General features: G+C 42.2%; 1 protein-coding gene across 1 annotated transcript in view; it reads right to left on the reverse strand.

Annotated features, from left to right (window-relative positions):
- LOC127203019 (leukocyte immunoglobulin-like receptor subfamily A member 3) overlaps positions 1–23885 on the reverse strand; it is a 69487-nt gene extending 45602 nt beyond the window's left edge. Inside the window, exons 1-2 of the mRNA XM_051161833.1 lie at positions 23819–23885; positions 23545–23580 (exon numbers count right to left, since the gene is read on the reverse strand). Of these exons, the coding sequence (XP_051017790.1) occupies positions 23545–23580; positions 23819–23849 (67 nt within the window). The 5' untranslated portion in view covers positions 23850–23885. The remainder of the gene's footprint in view (positions 1–23544; positions 23581–23818) is intronic.
- Between the last annotated feature and the right edge of the window lie 2244 nt (positions 23886–26129).

The raw sequence follows: 26129 nt of genomic DNA on the forward strand, positions 1-26129 counted from the left end.
TGGTGCCTCACATTTGACCATGTCCCCTGGAGGGGGAGACCTGGTGGCACTCAGAGGAAGGACAGCAGGTAGCCAAGAAGAGACTTGATACCCTGTGAGAATATATAGGGGGAGGTGATTCCCCTCAGGAACAGTCATAGGGGAGGGGAATAATGGAAAAATGGGCGGAGGAGGAATGGGAGGATACAAGGGATGGGATAAACATTGAGATGTAACAAGAATAAATTAATAAAAAAAAATAGTAACCCTAAAAAAAAAAGAAAATTAGCATGAGATTCCTCAAAAACTAAACAAACACCCCTAAAATTGAAGCACTGTGTCCTACAGCAGCGATAGCCCTCACTCTGTGCCAGAAAGAGCCACTATGCACAGCAGTACCTGTAAACGCATTTGCTACAGCAGTGCCCATACAGCCAGGTGACCATGGCACAGACTGACGTGTCCGTCGGGGCATGTATGGATGAAGGAAATGTGGTACATACACATAATGGAATTTTATTCAGCTACCTAAATGTTTTCCCTCATATAAAGGGTCTAGATATTTAAAAATATGCATAGTAAGATGAAAGTAAAAGTGTGAGTATTTGGGGGTGAGGAAGGGAATGAGTGATGGGAGATGGGGTGATGAAGAAAGAAGTTGGGGTTAGTATACGCAAAGCATATGACACACGTATGAAGATGCTATAATGAAGCCCAGCGTTTTATAGCATGACTGTACAGAAACTAGAATTACAAATTAAAAAAATAAAAGAAGGCTTCTTGAAAATTAAAAAAAAATTGGTTTTCCTCCTCCCCCTGGCTCTCTACCCTCTTGCCCAGCCTCCTGGGCCCCTTTGTGGGGATCCTCCTCCTCCTTTCTTTTGGGCCTTGGGCCTTCCATCGTTTAACCACCTTTGTTAAAAGCCAGGTTGACTCTGCTACCAAAAATATACAGGTCCATTACCACCACCTCTCCTCAGAAGATCTTAAAAATAAAGCCTCCAAAACAGAGACTTCAAGGATCCAACAGCCTTCACAGCAGCCCTATGGACAACCCCTACATTTCCAGGCATTACGCGATGCCAAATGGAGGGCTCGACTCTGCCCCAGGCGTTTCTGGTAACCTCATCAAAATCCTTCCCATCATCCTCAGTTCTTACCGCACAGCCTTTTTGCCTTGGAGGTCAGATCATTCCCCTAGGCCTGGCAGGCTGCCTGTAAGTCCTACATAACTAAATAGCAGTGAGTCTCTCTCTCTTCTCTCTGCGTGGCCTTTGCACTCGACTGGCCCTGGTTGCCATTGCACGTCGTAAGGCACCCTATATTTGCGTGAACCCAGTGGCCATTGCACCCCGCAGGGAAGCTTGCCCATTGCATGCGGGATGGCACTGAGTGGCACCTCTAAGATGGTCCTCGATCGGTTGGCTCTGAGACATGCTCCAGCCTTGATCGGACCATTTCCTTTTCCTAAGCTCACTGCCCATATAACACCCTATGGAGAGCTGCGAAGTACTGTGCCCACATGCGGCACCAGTTTTCGCCTTCCGCCACCCCGATGGCGAGCGCTCTCGGGAATGTGTGAGACCTTCCTTGGCATGTGGTGTGCTGGGCCCTTATTAAATAGGGAAGGGGGAGATGTTGGGAGCCGAGAGACCCTGGCTGAGCTGAGAGACCCTGGGTGCGTTGAACTCCAGCTGACCCTTTCCACCTAGCCTATACAGAAAGAACTTATCAAACATTTTGCCTGGCAACTGACAAACCGCAAACATCGTGCTTGGCCCCAGGAGAGGGAACTTGGCCCTGAGAAAAGGAACACTCAGTGTACCGTGGCTTTGTAGCCTTTCTCAGAAGTCACGGTACATGAACATCTGACGTGCTGTGGTCTCTGGGAAAGGACCGCGGGGCCACCTGTCTCCTCCCCCCGCCCAACACATTGTCCCAGGAGTTCCTACCCCGGAAGATTCTGTACTTTCCCACTGCTCTCCCTCCTTCCCCCACCCTTCCTGAAGCACACTTTAAAAATCATACACCTGCTTTCAGTAAATGACTCTTGATAAGACATCCTTTCTAGAGTTGTGTCTTCTCTCTCGCCCGTTCTTCATTCACAGGCCACGACCCCCTTCGAGACCCCGAATAACTGAACCCGCGGGACAGGGACACGCCACATAATAATCAAAACACAAAACATGCAGAACAAAGAAAAAATATTAAAAAGCTGCAAGGGGAAAGGGCCAAATAACATTTAATGGTAAACCTATCAGAATTACACCCGACTTCTCAGCAGAGACCATAAAGGCCAGAAGGGCCTGGACAGAGATCCTGCAAACCCTAAGAGACCACAGATGCCAGGCCAGACTACTTTACCCAGCAAAATTATCAATAACCATTGATGGAGAAAACAAAATACTCCATGACAAAAACAAATTCAAACAGTACCTATCCACAAATCCAGCTTTACAGAAGGCACTAGAAGGAAAACTCTATCCCAAAGGGTCAAGCTACAACCAAAACTACCCAGGAAATAGATAACTATCCCATGGCAAAAACACAACTACACAAACGCTCGACTGGAAACAACATCAAAATTAAGACTCTTAACAGTCACTGGTCATTAATATCTCTCAACATCAATGGCCTCAATTCTCCAATAAAAAGACACAGACTAACTGAATGGGTGCATAAACAAGATCCAACATTCTTCTGCATTCAAGAAACACATCTCACCCATAATGAAAGGCATTACCTCAGGGTAAAAGGTTGGAAAAAATATTCCAAGCAAATGGTCACAAGAAGCAAGCAGGCGTAGCCATTTTAGTATTGAACAAAATAGACTTTCAACCAAAATTAATCAAAAGGGATGAGGAAGGACACTTCATACTCATCAAAGGTAAAGTCAACCAAGATGACATCACAATTCTGAACATCTATGCTCCCAATACAAGGGCACCCACATTTGTAAAAGATCTCCTAAAAAAGCTTAAACCACACATCGATCCCCACACAATAATAGTGGGAGACTTCAACACCCCACTCTCACTGAAGGATAAGTCATTGAAACAGAAACGAAGCCGAGAAATAACATCATTAACCAATGCCATGGGTCAAATGGATCTAACAGATATCTATAGAACCTTTCACCCAAACAAGAAGGAATACACCTTCTTCTCTGCACCCCATGGAACCTTCTCCAAAATTGATCACATCGTAGGTCACAAAGCAAGCCTCAATAGATACAAGAGGATTGAAATAATAACTTGTATCCTATCAGATCACCATGCTCTTAGGCTGCAATTCAACAACAACAGAAATAACAAAAAGCCTACACGTACGTGGAAACTAAACAACTCTCTGCTAAATGACAACTGGGTCAGGGAAGAAATGAAGAAAGAAATCAAGGAGTTTCTGAAATTCAATGAAAATGAAGAAACAACATACCCAAATTTGTGGGATACATTGAAAGCAGTGCTAAGAGGAAAATTCATAGCACTAAGTGCCTTTAAAAAGAAATTGGAAACATCGCACATAAGCATCTTAACGACACAACTGGAAGCCCTAGAAAAAAAAAGAAGCAGAAACACCCAAGAGGAGTAGACACCTGGAAATAATCAAACTCAGGGCTGAAATTAACAAATTAGAAACTAAGAAAACAGTCCAAAGAATCAACAAAACCAAAAGCTGGTTCTTTGAGAAAATCAACAAGATAGACAGACCGTTAGCCAAACTAACTAAAAGGCAGAGACACAGTATTGAAATCAACAAAATCAGAAATGAAAAGGGAGACATAACAACAGATACTGAAGAAATTCAAAGAATCATAAGATCCTACTTTGAAGGCATATATGCCACAAAATTTGAAAATCTAAGGGAAATGGACGATTTTCTTGATCAATTTCACTTGCCAAAGTTGAATGAAGAACAGATAAACAAGCTAAATAGTCCCATTTCCCCTACAGAAATAGAAGCAATCTTTGATGGTCTCCCAACCAAAAAAAGCCCAGAGCCAGATGGTTTCAGTGCAGAATTCTACCAGACCTTCAAGGGCGAGCTAATACCGATACTCTTCAAGCTACTCCAAAAGATAGAAATGGATGGAAATTACCAAATTCATTCTATGAGGCCATAGTCTCATTGATACCTAAACCTCACAAAGACTCAACAAAGAAAGAGAATTTCAGACCAATTTCTCTTAGGAACATAGATGCAAAAATACTAAATAAAATACTTGCAAAGCGAACACAGGAACACATCAAAGGTATCATTCATCAGGACCAAGTAGGCTTCATTCCAGGCATGCAGGGATGGTTTAATAAATGGAAATCCATCAATGTAATCCACCATATAAACAAACTGAAAATAAAAAACCACATGATCATCTCCTTGGATGCAGAGAAAGCATTTGATAAAATTCAACACCCATTCATGTTTAAAGTTTTAGAGACATCTGGGATACAAGGCACTTTCCTCAACATAATAAAGGCTATATACAGCAAGCCAATATCCAAAATCAGAGTAAATGGTGAGATACTCAAGGAAATTCCTCTAAAATCGGGAACAAGGCAAGGCTGCCCACTCTCTCCATATCTCTTCAATATAGTACTCGAAGTTCTAGCCAGAGCAATAAGACAACAAAAGGAGATCAAGGGTATCCAAATGGGAAAGGAGGAAGTCAAACTATCCCTATTTGCAGATGATATGATAGTGTACATAAGTGACCCTCAAAATTCCACCAGAGAACTCCTAAAGCTAATAAACACCTTCAGCAAATTGGCTGGATACAAAATTAACTCCAAATAGTCTGTAGCCTTCCTATACACAAATGACAAGCTTGCAGAGGAAGAAATTAGGAAAACCACACCCTTCACATTCGCCACAAGCAATATAAAATATCTAGGAGTTACCCTAACTAAGCAAGTGAAGGACTTGTATGAAAAAAATTTCAAAACTCTGAAGAAAGAGATTGAAGATGACCTGAGAAGATGGAATGATCTTCCTTGCTCATGGATTGGGAGAATTAACATAGTAAAAATGGCCATCCTACCAAAGGCAATCTACAGATTCAATGTAATCCCTATCAAAATACCTGCACAATTTTTTAAAGACATTGAAAGTTCAATTCTGAACTTCATATGGAAAAACAAAAAAACCCAGAATAGCTAAAACAATCTTGTACAATAAAAGGTGCTCCAGAGGAATCTCCATACCTGATCTCAAACTGTACTATAAAGCAATAGTAATTAAAACAGCATGGTACTGGCACAGCAACAGGCTGGTTGATCAGTGGAATCGAATCAAAGACCCAGATATGAATCCACACACATATGGTCACTTGATTTTTGACAAAGAAGCCAAATCCATTCCATGGAAAAAGGATAGCATCTTCAACAAATGGTGCTGGTCTAACTGGAGGTCTATGTGTAAAAAAATGAAACTGGACCCATATTTGTCACCTTGCACAAAACTCAAATCCAAGTGGATTAAAGACCTCAACATAAAACCAGAGACACTAAGCCACTTAGAGGAAAAAGTGGGAAAGAGCCTGGAACATATTGGCACAGGAGACAACTTCCTCAACAGAACACCAATGGCCCAGGCCTTAGTGTCAACAATTAATAAATGGGACCTCATGAGGCTGAGAAGCTTCTGTAAGGCAGGAGACACTGTCAAGAGAACAAAGCGACAGCCTACAGACTGGGAAAAAATCTTCACCAACCCTACATCTGACAAAGGTCTAATATCCAAAATATATAAAGAACTCAAGAAATTAAACACCACCAAACCGAATAACCCAATTGAGAAATGGGGCTTGGAACTAAACAGAGAATTCTCAACAGAGGAGTATCAAATGGCTGAGAAACACTTAAAGAAATGCTCAACCTCCTTAGTCATCAGGGAAATGCAAATCAAAACAACTCTGAGATTCCATCTTACACCCATCAGAATGGCTAAGATCAAAAATTCAAGCGACACCACATGCTGGCAAGGATGTGGGGAGAGAGGAACACTCCTTCATTGCTGGTGGGAATGCAAACTAGTACAGCCACTTTGGAAATCTATCTGGTGCTATCTCAGAAAAATGGGAATAGGGCTTCCTCAAGACCCAGCTATTCCACTCCTTGGAATATACCCAGAAGATGCTCCAGCACACAACAAGGACATTTGCTCAACCATGTTCATAGCAGCCTTATTCATAATAGCCAGAACATGGAAACAGCCTGAGTGTCCCTCAGTAGAAGAGTGGATAAAGAAACTGTGGTACATATACACTATGGAATACTACTCAGCTATTAAAAACAAGGAATTCCCGAAATTTGTGGATAAATGGATTGAGCTAGAAATGATCATAATGAGTGAGTTAACCCAGAAGCAGAAAGAATCAAATGGTATATACTCACTTATATCTGCATACTAGCCCAAGGGGCATGTCCCACGAAAGCCTTCACTTACCAGGAAACTGGGACAGAGGGGAGGACATCCTATTGGGACTCTAAATGAGAGACGCATGGGAGAATAGCAAAATAAAAGGATACAGAGGGTCCTAGAAACCTACAAGTAGAACAATATGATAGGCAGATTTGGGCCCAGGGGTCCCGCTCAAACTAAGACACCAGCCAAGGACAATACAGGAGGTAAACTTTAAACCCCTTCCCAGATCTAGCCAATGATCAGAATAGTCTCCACAGTTGAGTGGAGAGTGTGATATGACTTTCTCACATACTCTGGTGCCTCACATTTGACCATGTCCCCTGGAGGGGGAGACCTGGTGGCACTCAGAGGAAGGACAGCAGGTTGCCAAGAAGAGACTTGATACCCTATGAGAATATACACGGGGAGGTAATCCCCCTCAGGAACAGTCATAGAGGAGGGGAATAATGGGAAAATGGGGGAAGGGAGGAATGGGAGGATACAAGGGATGGGATAAACATTGAGATGTAACAAGAATAAATTAATAAAATATATATATATATAAATTTTAAAAAATTAAAATTATGACAAAGAAAAGTTCAAAAAAAAACTCAAATGACAGTACATGCTGATGAGGATGTGGAGAAAGGGAAACACTCCTTCATTGCTGGTGGGAGGGAAAACTTGTAAAAACCACTTTGGAAATAAATCTGGAACTTTTTCAGACAATTAGGAATAAGCTTTCCTCAAAACCAAGCTATTCTACTCCTGGAATATACCCAAAAGATGCTCCACCAAACAGCAAGGACATGGGCTCAACTCTGCTCATACCAGCTTTATTCATAATAGCCAGAGTCTAGATACAACTGAGATGTCCCTCAGTTGAAGAATGGACAAAGAAACCATGATATATTTAAAATATGGAATACTACTCAGCTATTATAAACAAGGAAATTATGACATTTTCAGGCAAATGGATGAACCTAGAAATGATCATCCTGAGTGGGTTAACCAGGACCCAGAAAGATACACATGGTATGTACTCACTTATAATTGGATACTAGCCCAACATGGATGTCCTATGAGAGTCATTACTCAACAGATGATTGGGAAAGATGCTAGGACTTGCTATTGGGACTCCAGGTGAGAGGTATGAGGTATGGGAGAATGGGAAAAGAGAGGAACTCAGTGGGTCCTGGAACTCTACAAGAAGACCATCAAGGCTGGTGGATCTGTACCCGGGAGGGGCCATACAAAACTATTGTACAAACAAAGGACAATGCATACAGTAAACATAGATCCCATATTCAGATCTACCCAATGGACAGTGCATTCTCCACAGTTGTGTGGAGAGTGGACACTGACACTGACATGAACTCGTGTGCCCCCTATTTGAACATTCTCCCTTGGTGGGGAGGCCCGGTGGCACTCAGAGGAAGGGGAAGAAGGCTATCCAGATTAAATCTGATAGGCTGTGATCTTATGGTGGGGGAGGAGGTAACCTTCTACCACAGACCTAGGGGATGAAAATAAAGTGAAAGAGGGAGGAAAGGAGGGAGAATAGGAAGATACAAGTGAAGGAACAGCAATCTAAATGTAATCTGAATAAATCATTTAAATAAAATTGTAAAAAAAAGAAAACAAACTGCTGTTTAGTATGTTGGATAAATTGGGAGCCTTCAAATAATGTTGATGGGAGCACAAACTGGTGTAGACACTGTAGAAACCAGTGAGGTAATTCCTCTGAAAAATAAAACTAGATCTACCATATGACCCAACTATACTGCTCCTGGCAAATACTCAAAATATTCTATTTCCTACTTCAGAGGTGCATGTCTTTCTATGCTCACAGCTTCTCTATTCAAAATAAGTACATCACAGAAACACACTAGAGGTCCATCAGATTACAAGTAAATGATAAAACTGTGGGTCTCTGGTAGTTTGACTAAGGATGGCCCCCAAAGGCTCATAGATATGAATGCTTAGTCATCAGAGAGTGGCACTATTTAAAATATAAGGAGGCATGGCTTTGTTGGAGGAATTATAAAGTAGGCTTTGAGGTTTCAGCGGCCCTTGCCAGACCCAGAGTCTCCCTCTCTGCATACAGAGCAGGATGTAGTTCTCAGCTATTGCTCTGGTGTCTCCCTGTATACCATGATGCTTCTCTCCATGATGCTAATGGACAAACCTAAGAAACTGTAAGCAAGCCCCCAATGAAATGTTTCCTTTCATAGGAATTACCTCAGCCATGGTGTCTCTACACAGCACCAGAGCAGTGACTAGGACAGATATCTGTACAATTCAGGACTATATTCAGCTGTAAAGAAAAGGTATGGGTAAGCAGATGAAGGAAGAAAACATTACACTGAGGGAAGCATCCAGATACAGAAAGACAAACGTTGCATGTTCTCACTCACATGTGGATTTTATTGTTGAGGTTCTAGGGTTGTGTGTTTCATTTGAAGTTCCTGAAGAATCCAGAAGAGTAGGCGGGGACCATTGGTAGGGTGAGGGAAGACAGACCTTAAGGGAGTCAGCACACTATAACACAGTGATGTCAAGTGGAAATATGAAATAATGGGGAAACGGGTCTAATCAGAGGGAGGTGGTGTAGTGCAGAATAGGAGTAGAGGAAGGGATAACTAACAATAATGATGTATTTAAAAGCCACATGGAAACCTACTATTTTTGAGCATCCTAAATATTTTATGTATGTATGAATGGATATATGCATAGATGTGAATTTAATTAGTGTTATGTTTCACAGGAAAATATGGTTCTCTCATATGAGTTAAACTTGGTAAAAATCATTATATAGTTCTCAAAGATCTTGGAGGAGGAAGAAATAGACAAGATGATGGAGTTTATGTCCTACAATGGCAGTAGAGATAGGAAGAAAATTACCTAGAACAGTCAGGTTATACAGAAAAGGCACTGGAGAAAAAAGGATGATCCCAGTGTCACAAATGTAGTAAAATATGTCAAATGAACTCGTTTTCTGGTGACAAAATAAATCTAAAGGAGAAAGACAGTTTCTTGGTTTTACAAAAAACATTCATACTGGATGATGGATGTTGCTCACAGGCTCAGTAATCCAGGAATGAAGTGAGCGAAAGAGACAGAGTAAGGAACTAACCGCATGAGATCTGGTAGAGATACAGCACATGCAGCTAAGCTTGAGGACCTTACTGGGGACAAAATGACATTAAGAAACAAAGATTCAAGTGAAACAGGCAAAGCTGTGATCAGGTGGACAGTGTGTACTCTGATGGAGCAGCACGAGCTCACTGGGAACTCATATCGAGTTGCTTATGATATATGCTACAGGAGTGAGGGGGAGTTGGTTAGCTAGTCTCATCAGATATCTCTGCAGAAGAGCAGTCTATGGATGCAGTCTTCCTGGGTGAAGAAGCTGCAAAGGACATTTTCTGTACGCACTATCAACAGCTACACACAAAACAGGGAGGGCTAGGGTGTTCCCATGTGTGTAGGCTGTGAGCATCTATGACCTGACTGTGATCATGTCAACAGTGCACATTCACTCACATTCCAAAATCTGATCTCCGCAGGAGAGCCGTTAAGAAAGAAGAGCAAAGCAATCAAATGCAGAGAAATAAGAAATGAGGGATTGTCGCGCCCGCCTCGCCAGCAAGGAAGACGCCACAACAGGATCCTTCTGAAGCACGCTTTATTGGGGATACATCATGATGCCTGGCTGCGCAGCTGACAGCTAAGAACGGAAGACCCAGAGCGCAGAACTGGCGCCGCTTATATAGAGCAAAGGGAGGCGGGTGTAGATTCGATTGGTTCGTGTCTCAAAACTTCATTAGCATGGCTTTTGGCGGGCTTCACGCATGCGCATGAGAGTTGTTTTACCACTGCTGAGTTCAAGAACACCCCGGAAACCGGCGCCATCTTGCAATGGCAAATGTCGGCTCCTGACAAGGGATGGACACTACAGAGAGATGTCACATAGGAGACAGGAGAGAGAAGTGGGCTCTGCTATTCAGGGGATCTCTCCTGATAACACTACACAAACCATTCTGAAAATCCAATATCATCACAGGTATTGTAATGCATCTACAGACACTGGACGTTCAGGAGAGAGATCACAATCTTATTTAGACATTTTATTTTATCTAGGATTGGATAGCAAGGCTCTCAGCTTAAGAATCTCTACAGGCCCCATGGGGACCTCTCCTGCTCTTCCAAGCATCCAGCAATAGAGCCCCAAGAGCTGACAGGAGGAGGATAGCCATGCTAATCCGGAGACAGTTCTCTAGTCTGTAATCTGAAGTGGAAGACTCTGTGGAGAGAAAAAAAACACAATATTTAAATTTATGCATCAACAAATATCAAATATATACATATACGTATTTTATTCTGTGCTGCTACTTCTTTTATAATTTATTAATTAATTCATATTACATCTCAATTGTTTATATATATATTACTTTTATTATTATTATTAATTTAGGGATGCTACTTATTAAATGACCATTACACTTGCTCTTCGAACACAATTCATCTCTACACGAGTTATTAAAAGATGGCTTCTCCCAAATATACAGAACTGTAGGGATAGCTGAGGAGGTATCATGGGTGAGTGGTGAGCTATGGGCAGCAGATTACAAAATGCATCTACTTAGCAAGTTACCAAGAAGAGACTCAATATTCTAAGAGCATATATAGGGGGAGGAGGTCTCCCTCAATCACAGACATGGAGGAGAGGAGAAGTGGGCAAGTGAGAGGGAGGGAGGAATGGAAAGAAACAGGGGAAGGGCTAACAATCGAGATGTAATATGAATAAATTAATTTTTAAAATTTTCAAAAAACTAAAAACAAAACAAAACGAATCTACTGCACCTTCTACAACACCAGACCCATTCAAGGATTACATTTTTGGAACAAAGCACTAAAAAAAAGAAGCATGCTGGATCCATACAAAAATCATCACAGACAGCATCATTTGGGATCAATGCTCATTACTAGGATATTGTCATTGTGGTTTTTCTAAATCAAGAGTCTTCGGGAGAGTCAGCTGGGTGATCCAAGCCATTAACTACTTAAGGCCCGGTTCGTATTTTCAGAGTAAAAGTTCATAATTTTGTTCATGCTTCTCAACTTCAAATTTACAATACAGATAGCAATAACCAACTCCATTTGATAAGTACTAGATGTCCTTTATACTCAACTCTTTGAAAATGAATACTCATGACTCTGGGTTCCTCCTCCTCTGTCTCCCTACCATCTCTACCCAACCTCATCCTCACCACAAGCCCCTTTTCCATACTCATGTGCTTTTGTTTTCTGTGACATCCAATGCATTCATAGAACCAGACAGATCTGTGTGACCATGCATGTGTAAGTTACCACAGGAGCCTGGTGGACTTGCAAAAGATTACACAGCCAATGGTAGTGAAGCCCTGATTTCCAGAACCTATCAGTACACATTAGTTCATCATGATGCTGTCAGAAACTCTTCAGACCTTCTCCATCTGTAGTTAGATGTTGACAAGAGACAGATGCATCACCCAAGGGCCATGCATGGAGAGTACCTAGACCCCTGCTCAGGTGTGGTCAATAGGCAGCTCAGTCTCCCTGGGGGCCACCTAATATAGGGAGGATTTGCTGTTCCTGATATAGCCTCTGTTGCCTGCTTCTTGACCACTTCCTTCTGGCAGGGAGGCCTTCCCAAGCCACAGAGGAAGAGGATACAGGAAGTCCTGATGAGACTTTGAGAGGCTGGGGTCAGATGATAGGGGAGGAGGGCTCCACCTTTCTGAGAATTAGGGGAGGGTTAGGGTTAGGGAGGGTGAGGTGGGAGGAAGAGAGGAAGGGGGCTACAAGTGGGATGTAAACTAAATAAAAATTTAAAATAAAAACTTATTTGTAAAAAGGAAACAAGTTGGAATATGCTAAAGATCCATGTTGAGGGAATACAAAAGAGCACCGACAAATAACACATCCAATGGGACTGATGAAATCTCATGCAACCAGGACATGAGGAAGAGAGGGGGTTTGTATATTAGCCAATTAGGATGTCTACTGAGATGTTCCCAGATGGCTGATCAGATAGATGTCATATACTCCATTAAATACAAAACTCAGGATCATGGAGGTGTCTGACTATGGCACTAAAATAAATGACCATCAGAAAAACACTTCACTTGAACAAATACTACAAATGTCTATCCTTATTCTACTTTCCTTTCTGTTGTGGTAATAAAATACTATGACTGGGAGCAGATTGGAGAGGAAGGTTGATTTATCTTGAAGGAACCAGCGCTCACTCTTTAAGGACCCCCATTAAGGCCAAAGTCTGTAAATCTCCACTGCTGCAGACTACTTTAACACTTCCCTTCTCTGACAGTCAAACAATTCTGAGAGGAGCCACAACTGATAACTGATCCTAGCCACCTGCCAGGGTAGAGTGTTCCAAGAGTTAAAGAAATATACAGCTTGCCTCAAAAAAAGTCCAAACATACTCTCGTCTAGTCCAGCTGGTCAGCAAATGGTCTATCACATAGCGACAACAAATGAGGGGAAGCCAGGTTAAAGTCTTTAACATGCCCCGTGACCACTTCAACCACTATTTTCCATAGGTCAACTTGCCTCTCCATCTATTACCAAACCACAAAATGCCAAGGTTCAAAACTCCTTGATTGTAGCTTTTTTTGTCCAAATGCTAACCAATCACATATTATAAAACTCATTTCTTTCTCTAAAACCTATAAAAACACTACCAATTTGCTGCTCAGGGCTGCTTCACTCTGATGAGTGTATAGACCCCAGTGCACTGGAACAGTAAACCTCTTGCTTTTGCATTGATCCAGTCTCCATCTCTCATTTGGGTGCTTCCAGAATAGACTCTCCTGACTGGAGTCTTAGCATCATGGCATCTATTTCACACTGTGCATTTGAGTGAGGTCTAGGCAAGAGCTCAGGCGGGACTCTGAAACTGAAACCATGCACAAACACTGTTTGCTGCCTCCCTAACTCTGGGTCCTTGTTTAGCTGTTGCTGACAGGGATACTGGCAGTCATATGGGGATTAGTAAACTCATACAATAACACTGACAAAGAATTGATTGAGTGCCATGCACATGAGGGCCAAAAGCTTAATCCAAACATTTGGCAAGCAGAAGCAGGTGGGTCTCTGTGAGCTTGAGTCCAGCTTGATCTCCTTACAGAGTTTCACTACAGACAAGATACATTGAGCTCAAGTAACAAGAAGAAATAATAAAATGGGACAGAAAAATAGAAGATCAAGACTCAGGAAAACGGAAGTTCACAGCTATGTCTGTCCATTCAGGATGACAGAAGCCTAATGCTGACACATCCTCAGGGAATGAGACTTAGTTGCTAGGTTCTTGCCTAGTATACACAACGCCCTGGATTCTATTACCATCACCTCATGAATGCTGTGATTTTCCAGGTCTATAAGGCTAGTAATAAGACAGCAGAGGAATCTGAATTACAAGATTATGGTCAGATATACACCAAGTCTAAAGCCAGACTGAAATATTGAGATCCTGTCTCAAAAAAATAAATATATAAAAATGAAAATGGAAGAGGAAAGGATGAAATGAGAGGAGAGGAAAGTGGAGGAAAAGAGAGAAAACGAAGAACAGAGGACAGACCAATGTACGTGAGTAGTAGAAATTTAGCAAAACCATTGTATGGAGTGATGGTTCCTAAACTTTAAAGTAGCCTTTATTAGTGATTCTTAGCTGAGATTTTATGAACTTGTTCTCTTGAAGAATTCCCAGAGCCTTTGCATAGCATAGTTTAGAGACAGGACTTGCAAACCAGAAAGTCTCTTATGGCTGAGAACTGCTAGGTGATGGGTCTTTCAAAGCAACCCCTGGGTATGTAGAAATTGCCATGCTAAAGGTGGCTTGTCTGTAACAATAAGAAAAACACTCGCGGAGGTTGTCAGGTCTTCAGGGACTGATGCTCTCCTTCTGAGAAACATAAATTCATGTGGAGTGGTTCGCTTTTCATCAACCAATACTCCCAAGTAAACAAGACCTCCTGCGTATTGGAGCAGAGATAAAGCCAGGCACTGTGAGGGAACATAGGTAATTCAATAAAGTAGGTAACAGTGACTGAGGATAAAGAACTGTATTCTTAACATTTGCTCACCTGTCACCATCAACTCCAGTTTGTCACTAATTTTGGACCGTTCACTTCCTTTCTCATATTGACAATAGTAAATCCCCACATTGGTGTGTATCATATTCTGAAGAATAAACTCAAAAATGTCATTGGATCCCTGTGTGGTGCAATCATGCCAGGCTTTATCAAATACATAATGGGTTAGACACACTCTGGTCACTCCTGGAGGGGTCCTGCAGAAGATGGTCACATCACTGCCCTTGGAAATCACAGTTCCTGGAACTGCCCATATTGAAGGCTGGGGCAATGGACCTGGAGAGACACAGAAGAAGGGATCTAACCATCTGATGTCAGGAGAGCCTGCTTCCTAAGAAGCTCACACATCAAGAATGAATCAAGAAAATGCACCACAGGCCAATATGGTGTGGTCAATTCCTCTGTTGACATTCCTTCTTCCCAGATGACTCTCACACCTACACCTACAAAGTAAAGTCTCAACTCACAGCTTCCAGAATTTCTGACATATTTCAAGTGGCCTAATTAATCAACATTCTGATTCCCATACCATGTAAGAATAACTCTCACTCCTTAGTGCTATCTAGTGGCTTCTGTCAGCCAAGGAATAAACTCTGTGGGTTGCCACTCTTATCACCAACCTTTGGCCCTTCCCTGGGCCAGACAACATGGTGTCCCATTGCATCATTGGACTGTCTTAATTTATATCTTGCTTCCATGTAAAACCCAACTATTATACAAGCCTCTAATATCACAACTTCTCTGGGAGCCTCTGAAAATAAATGAGTCCTGTCTGTGATGCACCCTCATGAGACAACATTGAATTGAATTCTATCCCATGATGACATGCAGTTATGCAGATGAGGTTGGAAATCATACTGAGAAAAGTAATCAGGACCCAGAAAAACAAATGTTCCATTACCTCACACATATGTGGATATCAATGTTGATGTTTTAGGGGTGTGTGTTTATTTGAAGCACCAGAAGAATCCAGAAATGTAAAAAAGAGAAAATAAGAATGGTGAGGGAAGAAAGATCACGAGAGAGTCAGCAATGTATAACACAAGTGATGTCAAAAGGAAATGTGGAGTAATGGGGAAGGAGGTTTAATCAGGGAGAGGGGGTGGTAGGGCAGAACAGTAGCAGGGCAAAGAATGACTGACATTAATGATGTTTGAAAAAGCCACATGGAAACGGACTGTTTTTGAGCTTCCTAAACTTATGTATGTATGAATGTACTTATGCATGTATGAGTTTAACTATTGCTACTCTATGCAGGATATTATGATCCTCTGGTATGAAATAACTTTGATTAAAATTCATTATGTAATTCCCGAAGACTATAGAGGAAGGAGAAATAGACAGGATGTGGAAATTGTGTCTTATGATGGTAGTAGGGATGGGAAGAAAATGAGGAACAGGAGCCAGGTTATACAGGAAATGTACTGGAGAATGGGATGGATCTAAGGTCTAACGTCAGAAATGTAGTAATAGATACCAATTAAGCTCATTTACTGATCACAGACTAAACCTAAAGAATGAAGACAGTTTCTGTGCTTGACAATAGAACTCATACTGAAGGAAGGATATTGCTCACTGGTCAGTGGCGGAGGAGCATAAAGAGGAAACAAGACAGAGTCAGGAACTAATTGCATGAGATGTAGAGATGCCGCACATGCAGATGAGCTTGGGAACACGACTGGGGACAAAAAAATACCCTGTGATTTAATGGGCAGAACATCTCTGATGGAGATGCATGAGCACACTGGGAACTCATATTGAGTGGCTTATGATATATGCTGCAGGAGTGAGGGGCAGTTGGTTAGCCAGGCTCATCAGAGATCTCTATAGGACAGCACTCTAAGGCTGCAGTCATCCTGCATGAAGAAGCTTCAAAGGATACTTTCTGCACTCACTATCAAGATCTACACAAAACCAGGAAGGGCTGTAGCATTCCCATGTGGCTAGGGTGTTAGCATCCATGACCTGACTATGCTCATGTCAACAATGCACCTTCACTCACATTCCAAAATCTGGTCTCCACAGGATAGCAGGGAAGAAAGAAGAGCAAAGCAATCATATGCAGAGATAGAAGAAATGAGGGATGGGCACTACAGAGAGATGTCACACAGGAGAAAAAAAGAGAGACGTGGGCTTTGCTACTCTGGGGATCTCTCCTGCAAACTCCACAAAAAGAATTCTGAAATTCAAATATCAAGACAGTATTTTACCACATCTCCAGACACTGGATATTTAGCAGAAAAATAATCTTATTTAAGTGTTTTATTGGCAGCATTTTGATGAGGATTGGGATTGGGTAGCAAGGCTCTCCTATTAAGGCTCCCAGGAGGCTCCATGAAGACTTATCCTGCACTTTCAAGCATCCAGCAATAGAGGCAGGCCCAAGGCCTAAAAGGAGGATGATAGCCAGGTTAGGTGGAGGCAGTACTCCACTCTGTAATCTGAGGTGGAAAACTCCATGGAAAGAAAAAAATAATATTTACATTTCATATCAACAGATATCAAATATAATATATAAACATACTTATTGTGGACTTGTATTTCTTAAATGAGCACTACAATTGGTCTTGGAACACAATACATCTCTACATGAGTTATAAAAAGATCACTTCTCCCAAATACACAGAACTGTAGGGATAGCTGAGGAGGCGTCATGGGTGGGTGATGAGCTAGAGGCAGTAGATTACAAAATGCAGCTACTGCACCCTCTACACTACCAGACTCATTCAAGGATTATATTTTAGGAACAAAGCCCTGATAAAGAAACCTGTTGGGTCCATACAAAATCATCACAGACAGCCTCAACTGGAACCAATGCTGATTATTAAGATCATATCATTGTGGTTTTTCTGATTCTGGATTATTCAGGAGAATCAGTTTGGTAAGCCCAGCCATTAACTACTTAAGACCCAGTTAGTATTTTCAGAGTAAATGTTCATACTTGTGCTGTTTCTCAGCTTCAAATTTACAATACAGAGAGCAATAACCAAGTAAGTTTGATGTATTCTAGATGTCCTCCTGTACCTGATTCTTTGAAAATGAATACTGATGACTCTGGATTCCTCCTCCCCTGTCTCCCTACCACCTCCACCCACCCCCATCCTCTCCACAAACACGTTTTCTATAGTCATGCTCCTTTTGATTTGTGTGAGATCCAATACATTCTTTGAACCAGAGAGATCTGTGTGACCATGAATGAATAAGTTATCACAAGAGCCTGGTGGACTCTCAAATGGTTACACAGCCAATGGCAGTGATGCCCTAATTTCAAGAACCTATCAGTACTCATTACTCTTGAGACCTTCTCCACCTGTAGTTAGTTGTTGACAAGAGACTGATGCACCTACTAAGGGCTATGTATGGAGAGTGCCTAGACGCCTGCTCAGGTGTAGTCAATAGGCAGCTCAGTTTCCATGGGGGAGCAAGTGCTGTCACTGACATAGACTCTGTTGCCTGCTTGTTGATCACTTCCTTCTGGCAGGGAAGCCTTCCTAGGCCACAAAGGAAGAGAATACAGGAAGTCCTGATGAGACTTGATAGACTAGGGTCAGATGATAGGGGAAGAGGGCTCCACCTTTCTGAGAACTAGGGGAGGATGAGGTGGGAGGAGGAGAGGAAGGAGGCAACAGGTGGAATGTGAACTGAATAAAATTTAAAAATAATGGGCTGGAGAAATAGATCGGAAGTTAGGAGCACTGCCTGCTCTTTCTAAGGTTCTGAGTTCAATTCCCAGCAACCACATGGTGGCTAACAACCATTTACAATATGATCTGATGCCCTCTTCTGTCCTACAAGTGTACATGGAGGCAGAACACTGTATAATAATAATAAATAAATAAATCTTAAATTTTTTTAGTTTTTTATTTAATACCTTATTTCTAAAAGGAAGACAAGTTGGGATATGCTACAGAACGATGAGCTAGGAATACAAAAGAGAACTGACAAATAACACATCCAATAGGACTGATGAAATCTCATGCAACCAGGACATGAGGAAGAGAGGAGCTTTGTATATTAGCCAATTAGGATGTCTACTGAGATGTTCCCAGGTGTCTGATCAGATAGATGACATATACTCCATTAAATACAAAACTCAGGATCAGGGAGGTGTCTGACTATGGCACTAAAATAAATGACCATCAGAAAAACACTTCACTTGAGGAAATCCTACAAATATTTATCATTATTCTAGTTTCCTTTCTGTTGTGGTAATGAAATACTATGACCCAGATCAACTTGGAGAGAAAGGATGATTTATCTTAGACATCTTTTTCACACTGTTAATTTGAGTGAGGTCCGGGCAGAAAATCATGCAGGCCTCTGAAACTGAAATCATGTATGAACACTGTTTGCTGCCTCCCCAACCCCGGGCTGTTGCTGTGCAGTTGCTAACAGGGATATTGGCAGTCATATTGGGGATTAGTAAACTCATACAATAACACTTACAAAGAATTGAATGAGAGCCAGGTACACTAATGCCAACCTTTAATCCTAGCATTTGGGAAGCAGAATCAGGTGAGTCTCTGAGTTTGAGACCATCTCTGATCTACTTACAGGATTTCAAGACAGACAAGATACAATGAACTCAGGTATCAGAAAAGAAATTGAATGGAAGGGGAAAATAGAATATCAAGCCTCAGAGAAAGGGAAGTTCACAGCTATGTCTGTCCATTCAGGATGACAGAAGCCTAATGCTGAAAGTCCCTTAAGTGGACACAGGATTCAATATTCTTTTGAGGTATTGGGTCTTCTCCGTATCTTTGGCTTCTTTACATACCCATATATGCCTTCCCAACTTCTCTCCCTCTAATATCATTAGAAAATAAAAATTTTTGAAAGGTGAGAGAAGAGTCTTGAGGATACTGAACTCCCCCTGTGTTCCTTTTCTACTATTTTCACTCTAATTTTTTTTTAGAACCTTTCATATACAGCTCAGAGCCATATGCAAAAAGGTTGCACTGTGGGCAGTAGTCTGGGCCTCTTGTGGATCAGCTAATGGTCAGGAGAGTACCCACAGTCATGCCTACAGGACACTCTGATTTACAAAATGCTTCAATAGAGGCTTTCCTCTCAGAGGACTCTAGGCTAGGTCAAGTTGACAATTATGCTAAACAGCACAACCACCAGACCATGCTTATCTGTTGACTGTTTACACACAACCTGATCACACACCTTCCTCTTCTTAGCTGTACCTGGGACATTCACCTTCTGTGTGTTATTGTAGTATTTAGCTGCCTGGATTACTGCAAGCAAGGTTGTGCACTTTGGTTAACAGAATATGTTATTTGCTTTACTTTGGCTTATTTGTTAATAGTTTTATACTTTGAAATGTCATACATACATGAAGTATATTTTGGTTCTATTCATGTTCCCTTTCTGACTCTCTCCCATGAGCTACACAAAACAGGTTCTTTACCCAAAAGGCCCACTCTATTTTAAATGATGCTTTTTCTTGGGATATTGTTTCTTCCTGCATCCTCAGATTCACCCTTCTGTCCCTAACCCATGAACACCCACATTTTCTCAAACTTCTCAGAGAACACTTCTGCTCCAATAGTCTACATATCTAGAATCTGTCACCTCCATTGAAACACTGAAACATACCCAATAACTGGGTGAGCTGAGGATACAGAACAGAATCCTATCCATCATGAAGCTGGGGCATAATCCTACAAGGTCCTGACTATGAATCCCTCTTATTCACTTCTGTGAATGGCTCATGCTTCCTCAAGCCACATGGTGGCTACGTGGACACAGCACTGTGCTCACATAATATGGTGTAAGGCAAAGATTACGGTAACCCTGAATGAAAAAACGATGATGGACCATATCAAATTCTCTATCACAATTACCTAAGGAAGAGTATTGGTATGGTTGTCTGTGTGTTTCTCTGTGTTTCTCAGTGTTTGTCCATGTGCATATGTATGATGCAGTGGGTTACGCAGCCAGCAACTGAGTGGCACCCCAAATATCACAATGAGTAATATCTCTTCTCCAAAAGAATACACTTGCAAATACATTAATATCACATAATTAGCAGATACTATTCAGATTCTGCAATGAGAATGAAAGCAATTACAGTCATGACACCTGTACAGTGTGAAAGAAAGAGTGCACAGCAGATATTAGAGATATTGATGTATTCCACATGGCATCCACTGAGGTCTCTCTAAGCACAGGGATAACAAACAAATATCAGACATACCTACCTGGGATTGGAAGCTCAAGGGGTTCACTAGGAAGTGACCACAAGTAGGAATTCTCTTTATAAGAGCCAAAGCATCTGTAGGTCCTCCTGTGCCCTGGGCTCAAAGGGGAGATGATGAATGTCTTGTGGTCCTGATGGGAGCAGTTCTGAGGAAAGGAGGCATTTCCATATTTGCAGAGGATGAAGGTGTCAAAGAAATGAGGCAGATGACAGAGGAGAGTCACATTTCTTTCTGATTGTCCCTGGGGGCCTGAATCAACTGCAAGGGATGGCTTTTCCTCATAAACACCTGGAAGTAAAAAAGACCCTGTTAGTAGCTGTCATGGGAGCACATGCCTTTAATCTCAGCAGTCAGGAACAAGACGGATACATCACTGTCAGTTTAAAACCAGCCTGGTCTATATAAAGATTGTGAGGCCAGCCAGATTTATATGTGAGATCCTGTCTAAAAATAATCACAAAAAGATCCTGCTTTTTATCATTATAATTAGGTTTACAATTCACAGACTGAGCAGAGAGAAGAACACATGAAAACAAAAGGAAATTCATCCATTGACACTCTACGGAAATCACAAAACATGTTTCCATTTTTTATATGAACAAGGACCATCAAGAGGCTTTACATAGGTACCGTATGAAAATGCTGTAACTTACCATGAACCCCATTTATTAAGGGCAATACTCAGTATTCTGAAGGGAGCCCAGACCACATTCAGTGCAGTGGGAGGATGACAAACCTCATCCTCAGGGAATGAGACTTAGTTGATAGGTTCTTGCCTAATATACACAACGCCCTGGATTCTGTTACTATGACCACATGAATGCTGTGATTTTCCAGGTCTATAAGGCTAGTAATAAGACAGCAGAGGAATCAGTAGGTCAAGATTATGATGAGACGCACATCAAGTCTAAGGCCAGACTGAGATATTGAGACCCTATCTCAAAAAAAAAAAAGTAAAGAAAAAATGAAAATTGAAGAGGAAAGGATAAAATGAGAGGAGAGGAGAGAAAACAAAAGGAAAGAGGATAGACCAATGTAGTGTGCAGTAGAAGTTTAGCAAAACCATTGTATGGAGTAATAGTTCCTAAGCTTTGAAGTAGCCTTTGTTAGTGATTCTCATCTGAGATTTTTATGGACTTGTTCTCTTGAAGAACTCTAAGAGCCTTTCCATGACAGAGTCTGGAGACAGGCCTTGCAAACCAGGAAGTCTCTTAAGGCTGAGAACTGCTAGGTGATGGGTCTTTCAAGACAACCCCTAGATCAGATAAGAAGTCTTGGTATGTAGAAATCCCCACTCTGTAACAATTTAAGAAAAGCTCTCAGAGGCTGTCAATACTTCAGAGGCTGAGCACCCTTCTGATGAGAAACATAAATTCATCCCAGAGTGGTTCACTTTTCTTCAATAAATCCTCCCAAGTAAACCAGAAGACCTGCATATGGGAGCAGAGATAGAGGCAGGGCCTGTGCAGGAACATAGGTAGTTCAGTGAAGTGGGCAACAGTGACTGAGGCTAAAGTACAGTGTTCTTAGCATTTGCGTACCTGTCACGGTCAGGTTCAGTTTGTCACTCTTTTCTGACCATTGATCTCCCTTCTTAGGCCAACAGTAGTAAATCCCTGCATTGGTGTGTATCATGTTATGAAGAATGAACTCAAACACCTCCTGGGATCCCTGTGAGGTAGAATCATGACACTCTCTATCAGATACATAATAGAATAGGCACACTCTGGTCACTCCTGGAGGGGTCCTGCAGAAGATGGTCACATCACTGCCCTTGGAAACCACGGTTCCTGGAACTGTCCATATTGAAGGCTGGGGCAATGGACCTGAAGAGACACAGAAAAAGAGATCTAACCATCTGATGTCAGGAGAGCTTGCTTCCCAAGGAGCTCACACATCAAGAATTAATCATGAAAGTGCATCACAGACGTGCCCACAGGCCAATATGTCATGTTGAAGAAAACTAACCAGCACACCTCCAAAGTGAAATCTCAACTCAGAGTTTCCAGAATTTCTGACATATTTCAAGTGGCCTAAATAATCTTCACTATTACCAAACAATGTAAAAACAGCTCTCCTGCCTTAGTGCTATCTAGTAGCTTCTCTCTTGTCTCCTGCTGCCTAGGAATGAACCCTCTGTGTTGCCTTTCTTATCACCAAACTTTGCCACTTCCATGGGACAGTCAACAGGGTGTCCCATTACATCACTGGTCTGTGTCTTATTTTAACTTTGCTTCTGTATAAAAACCCAATCATTATGCACTCCTCCAATATCACACAATGTCTGGGAGCCTCAGAATATAACTGAATCCTGTATTAAAGCACCCCATAGGACAGCATTGACATCAACCCTGTCCCAAGAACGATGTGTCCTCCCAGGACTAGGATTCAGGAAGAGAGCCAGACATGGTCCAGGTGAAAAGAGATGGAGAGAAGATGAAAGCAAATTCAAAATTAATTCAAAATCATCCTCAGGAACAAATGTGGGTGTGTGGCTCTGTGTGTGTGTGTGTGTGTGTGTGTGTGTGTGTGTGTGTGTGTGTCTGTCTGTCTGTCTGTCTGAATGCCACATCCCTTGTGCCATTTGTTTCAATATCCTTCTGAGCCAGATACCATGTGCACATTACCAGCCTGTAAAGGAGAATCCACAGCCCAAGATGGACTAAACAGGAAGTAAGTGGAGGGTGGGTGACAATGAAAATCCCATCAGGGCCTGCTCAGGAGGCCTCTGCAAGCAGATCCCATGCTATTCCCATCCAAATTCAGTTTCCCAAGGGTAAAACAGAGAACAGACTCACCATCGTGTGCCCAGATCCTCTGCTCTATTAAACACACTGAAACAGGAAAAAAGACCCAGTGAGAGAAGTCTGTCCTGTTATACACTGATCCCAACTAGAGCTCAGATGAAAAGACCAGGCCAGATGGACATACTGAGGTCAGGAGGGACCCCTTTGCAGCCATAAGGCCAGGCACTCACAGAGGGAAACTTCTGTGAATAGAACCCAGGTTCTCAAACTGGGAGTCTGTATTCATTACCCTCTGGCTAAGAATAATGACATCTGTAACACTTACCAAATCCAAGAAAAGCAGCCCCAAAGCCCATGGCAGCACCTCATGCCAAATCTCCACATGCACACACGAGAGAGAACTAGTGACAGAGTCTGCACAGGGGAACATAACAAATGAGACAGAGGAGACTTCAGTATGGAACCTCTGTCAGGGATGATGACATCCAAATAAACAGAAAGGGGATGTGCTTTTACACAAGACCAGCCTGTGACTCACCAATTCTATACCACAGCTCTGGTGCAGGCAACAGTTCCTCTATACACTTCCTGTTCTGGATTGAAATTCTTAAAGGCATTATGAGTGTGCACATACTGATGTCTGGTGTTCCCATATCTGGTGTAGACTTGTGGGCAAGGTCAGAGAAAGCATTGAGATGCAGGCAGAAAACATGGATCTCAAATGTTCCATGAATCCACTGGGACAGTTACACTACACTGGATGGGAGACAGGCAGATGTAAAATATGACAACTTGGAATACAGGAAGGGAGGACCAGGAAGGATACAGACCAACACTTCTGTAGTATGTGCATAATCTCAGTAAATAATTCTCCTGACCAGCTAAGGAAACAGCCAAGTCTCTATTGATCCTATTCCAGAGAGTCCAGCCTTTGGGTGAGGAGGGAGGTGGGAGGAGAGCTCGGGCAGAGGGGTTGAGAGGGGTTGAGCCACCACAGGCACACCAGGAGTCTGGTGAAAGCAAATCAAGGATAAGAGGCTGCAGATGCGTTTATTCGGCAAGAGACAGCAGGTTCTATGGCTTTGGACAACCAGTCAGGTTCCCTCACACCATCTCTAAGCCGGCCAATGGATGCTCATCTCTGGGAAAATTTTCCAAAGTCAGGTCATGCACCCTCCACTTGACCACTTCCAAAGTCACATCCATGGAAGCTGCCCCAGGCCATGAGCCCCAACAGCTTTTTGCCAGGAATACCCACAAATCCTCCTTTTTGTATTGGCTATGGTAACTTAGAGAGATGAGATAATTTGCCCCGCCATTGTTGGCCCCAAGCATTGGGGGCTCACCGCAAGAATCAGTGCCTAGCTTAGGTTCCTCCAACTCTTTGCATCTTACTGGTCATTGACTAGCCATCTTCCTGGTGAGTACTCCAGGAGCGTGGCTCTGTCACATTGTTTTTTCAAGGGCAGTCCCTTATTAGTCAGACCCATAGGGATGGCACTTGGATAATTGGCTTGACTAGAGGGAAGGTGGTATGGAGGGAACCAAATGTGGATGAAAAAGGCCAGAGAGGATGTCATATGGAACACCCCAAAGTTGCTGCTGCAACTGTGATATGGAGTCCCCGTGGTCACCCACCTTTGTGATTCCTCCAGGGGGTCATTTTCTTCCTTCTGGACAGACTCATCACAGACATCGCTTGCCAGGCACACATTGCAAGCTCAAATCCAGTTGGGAGTTTGTGAGGTTTCTGCAAACACACAAACAAACCATAGGCCCTGGGTAAGGAGAGGGTGTGGTCCCTGCCAGGTGCCAGTAAGAGCATCACTCCAGCTTTCCAGAGGAATGTGGGTCATGGCAGGATGGGACCGCCATGTTCATTGTTGGCATTATGTTTTTGTGGATTATGCAGAATTTACACTTGTTCATTCAAATGTTGATTTCTCCACCCCACTTTCTGGATAAATCCCATTGCGTTGTGATGTTTATTCTAAGTATCTGCTGTTTCAAGTTTGAGTAAACACTTATCTCACTATCGCCAATAAAAACCAATTAGCCAATGCTGAACAATAACAGAGAATAGGGTGGGGCATTTTAGGGAGTGAGATGAGGAGAAAGAGAAGGAAGGACAGGAGGGAGACATGAGGAGAAGACAAAGAAGCACCAGGAGGAATGAGCCAGACCTGGGATGTGAGCGAAAAGCAAATGGGAAATAAAAACGGGAGAAAAACTATACAAGCATGGAGGTTTAGGTTGGAGTAAATATTGTACACCATTGTGCTATAGGCTACCCAAACATATACTAATCTCTCTGTGTGGGTATTTGTGTCTAAAACTGGTTAAGGAGTAACTACTGGCTTCACTAAAATAACTCAATATTAAATATTAATATTCACTCAATAGTTTGTATGCAGGGGAGTCCTCAGTTGTATCAAAAGTGAGGAAGTTAGCTGTAAAAAGTCCCTCTATGGTTTAAATTGCCTCCTGGGACATCATAATGAATTTTTGTTTGAGGATCAATTCCTTGAGGCTTCTATTAGCTCTCTGCACTATGGTGTGTCCCTGTGGATTAGGAGGGGTGCCAGTGCAGTGTTTGACGGACCAAATTCACATGAACATATTAAATTGGGCAGAAG

Source organism: Acomys russatus, chromosome 19 (assembly GCF_903995435.1).
Source record: "Acomys russatus chromosome 19, mAcoRus1.1, whole genome shotgun sequence".
Taxonomy (NCBI): domain Eukaryota; kingdom Metazoa; phylum Chordata; class Mammalia; order Rodentia; family Muridae; genus Acomys; species Acomys russatus.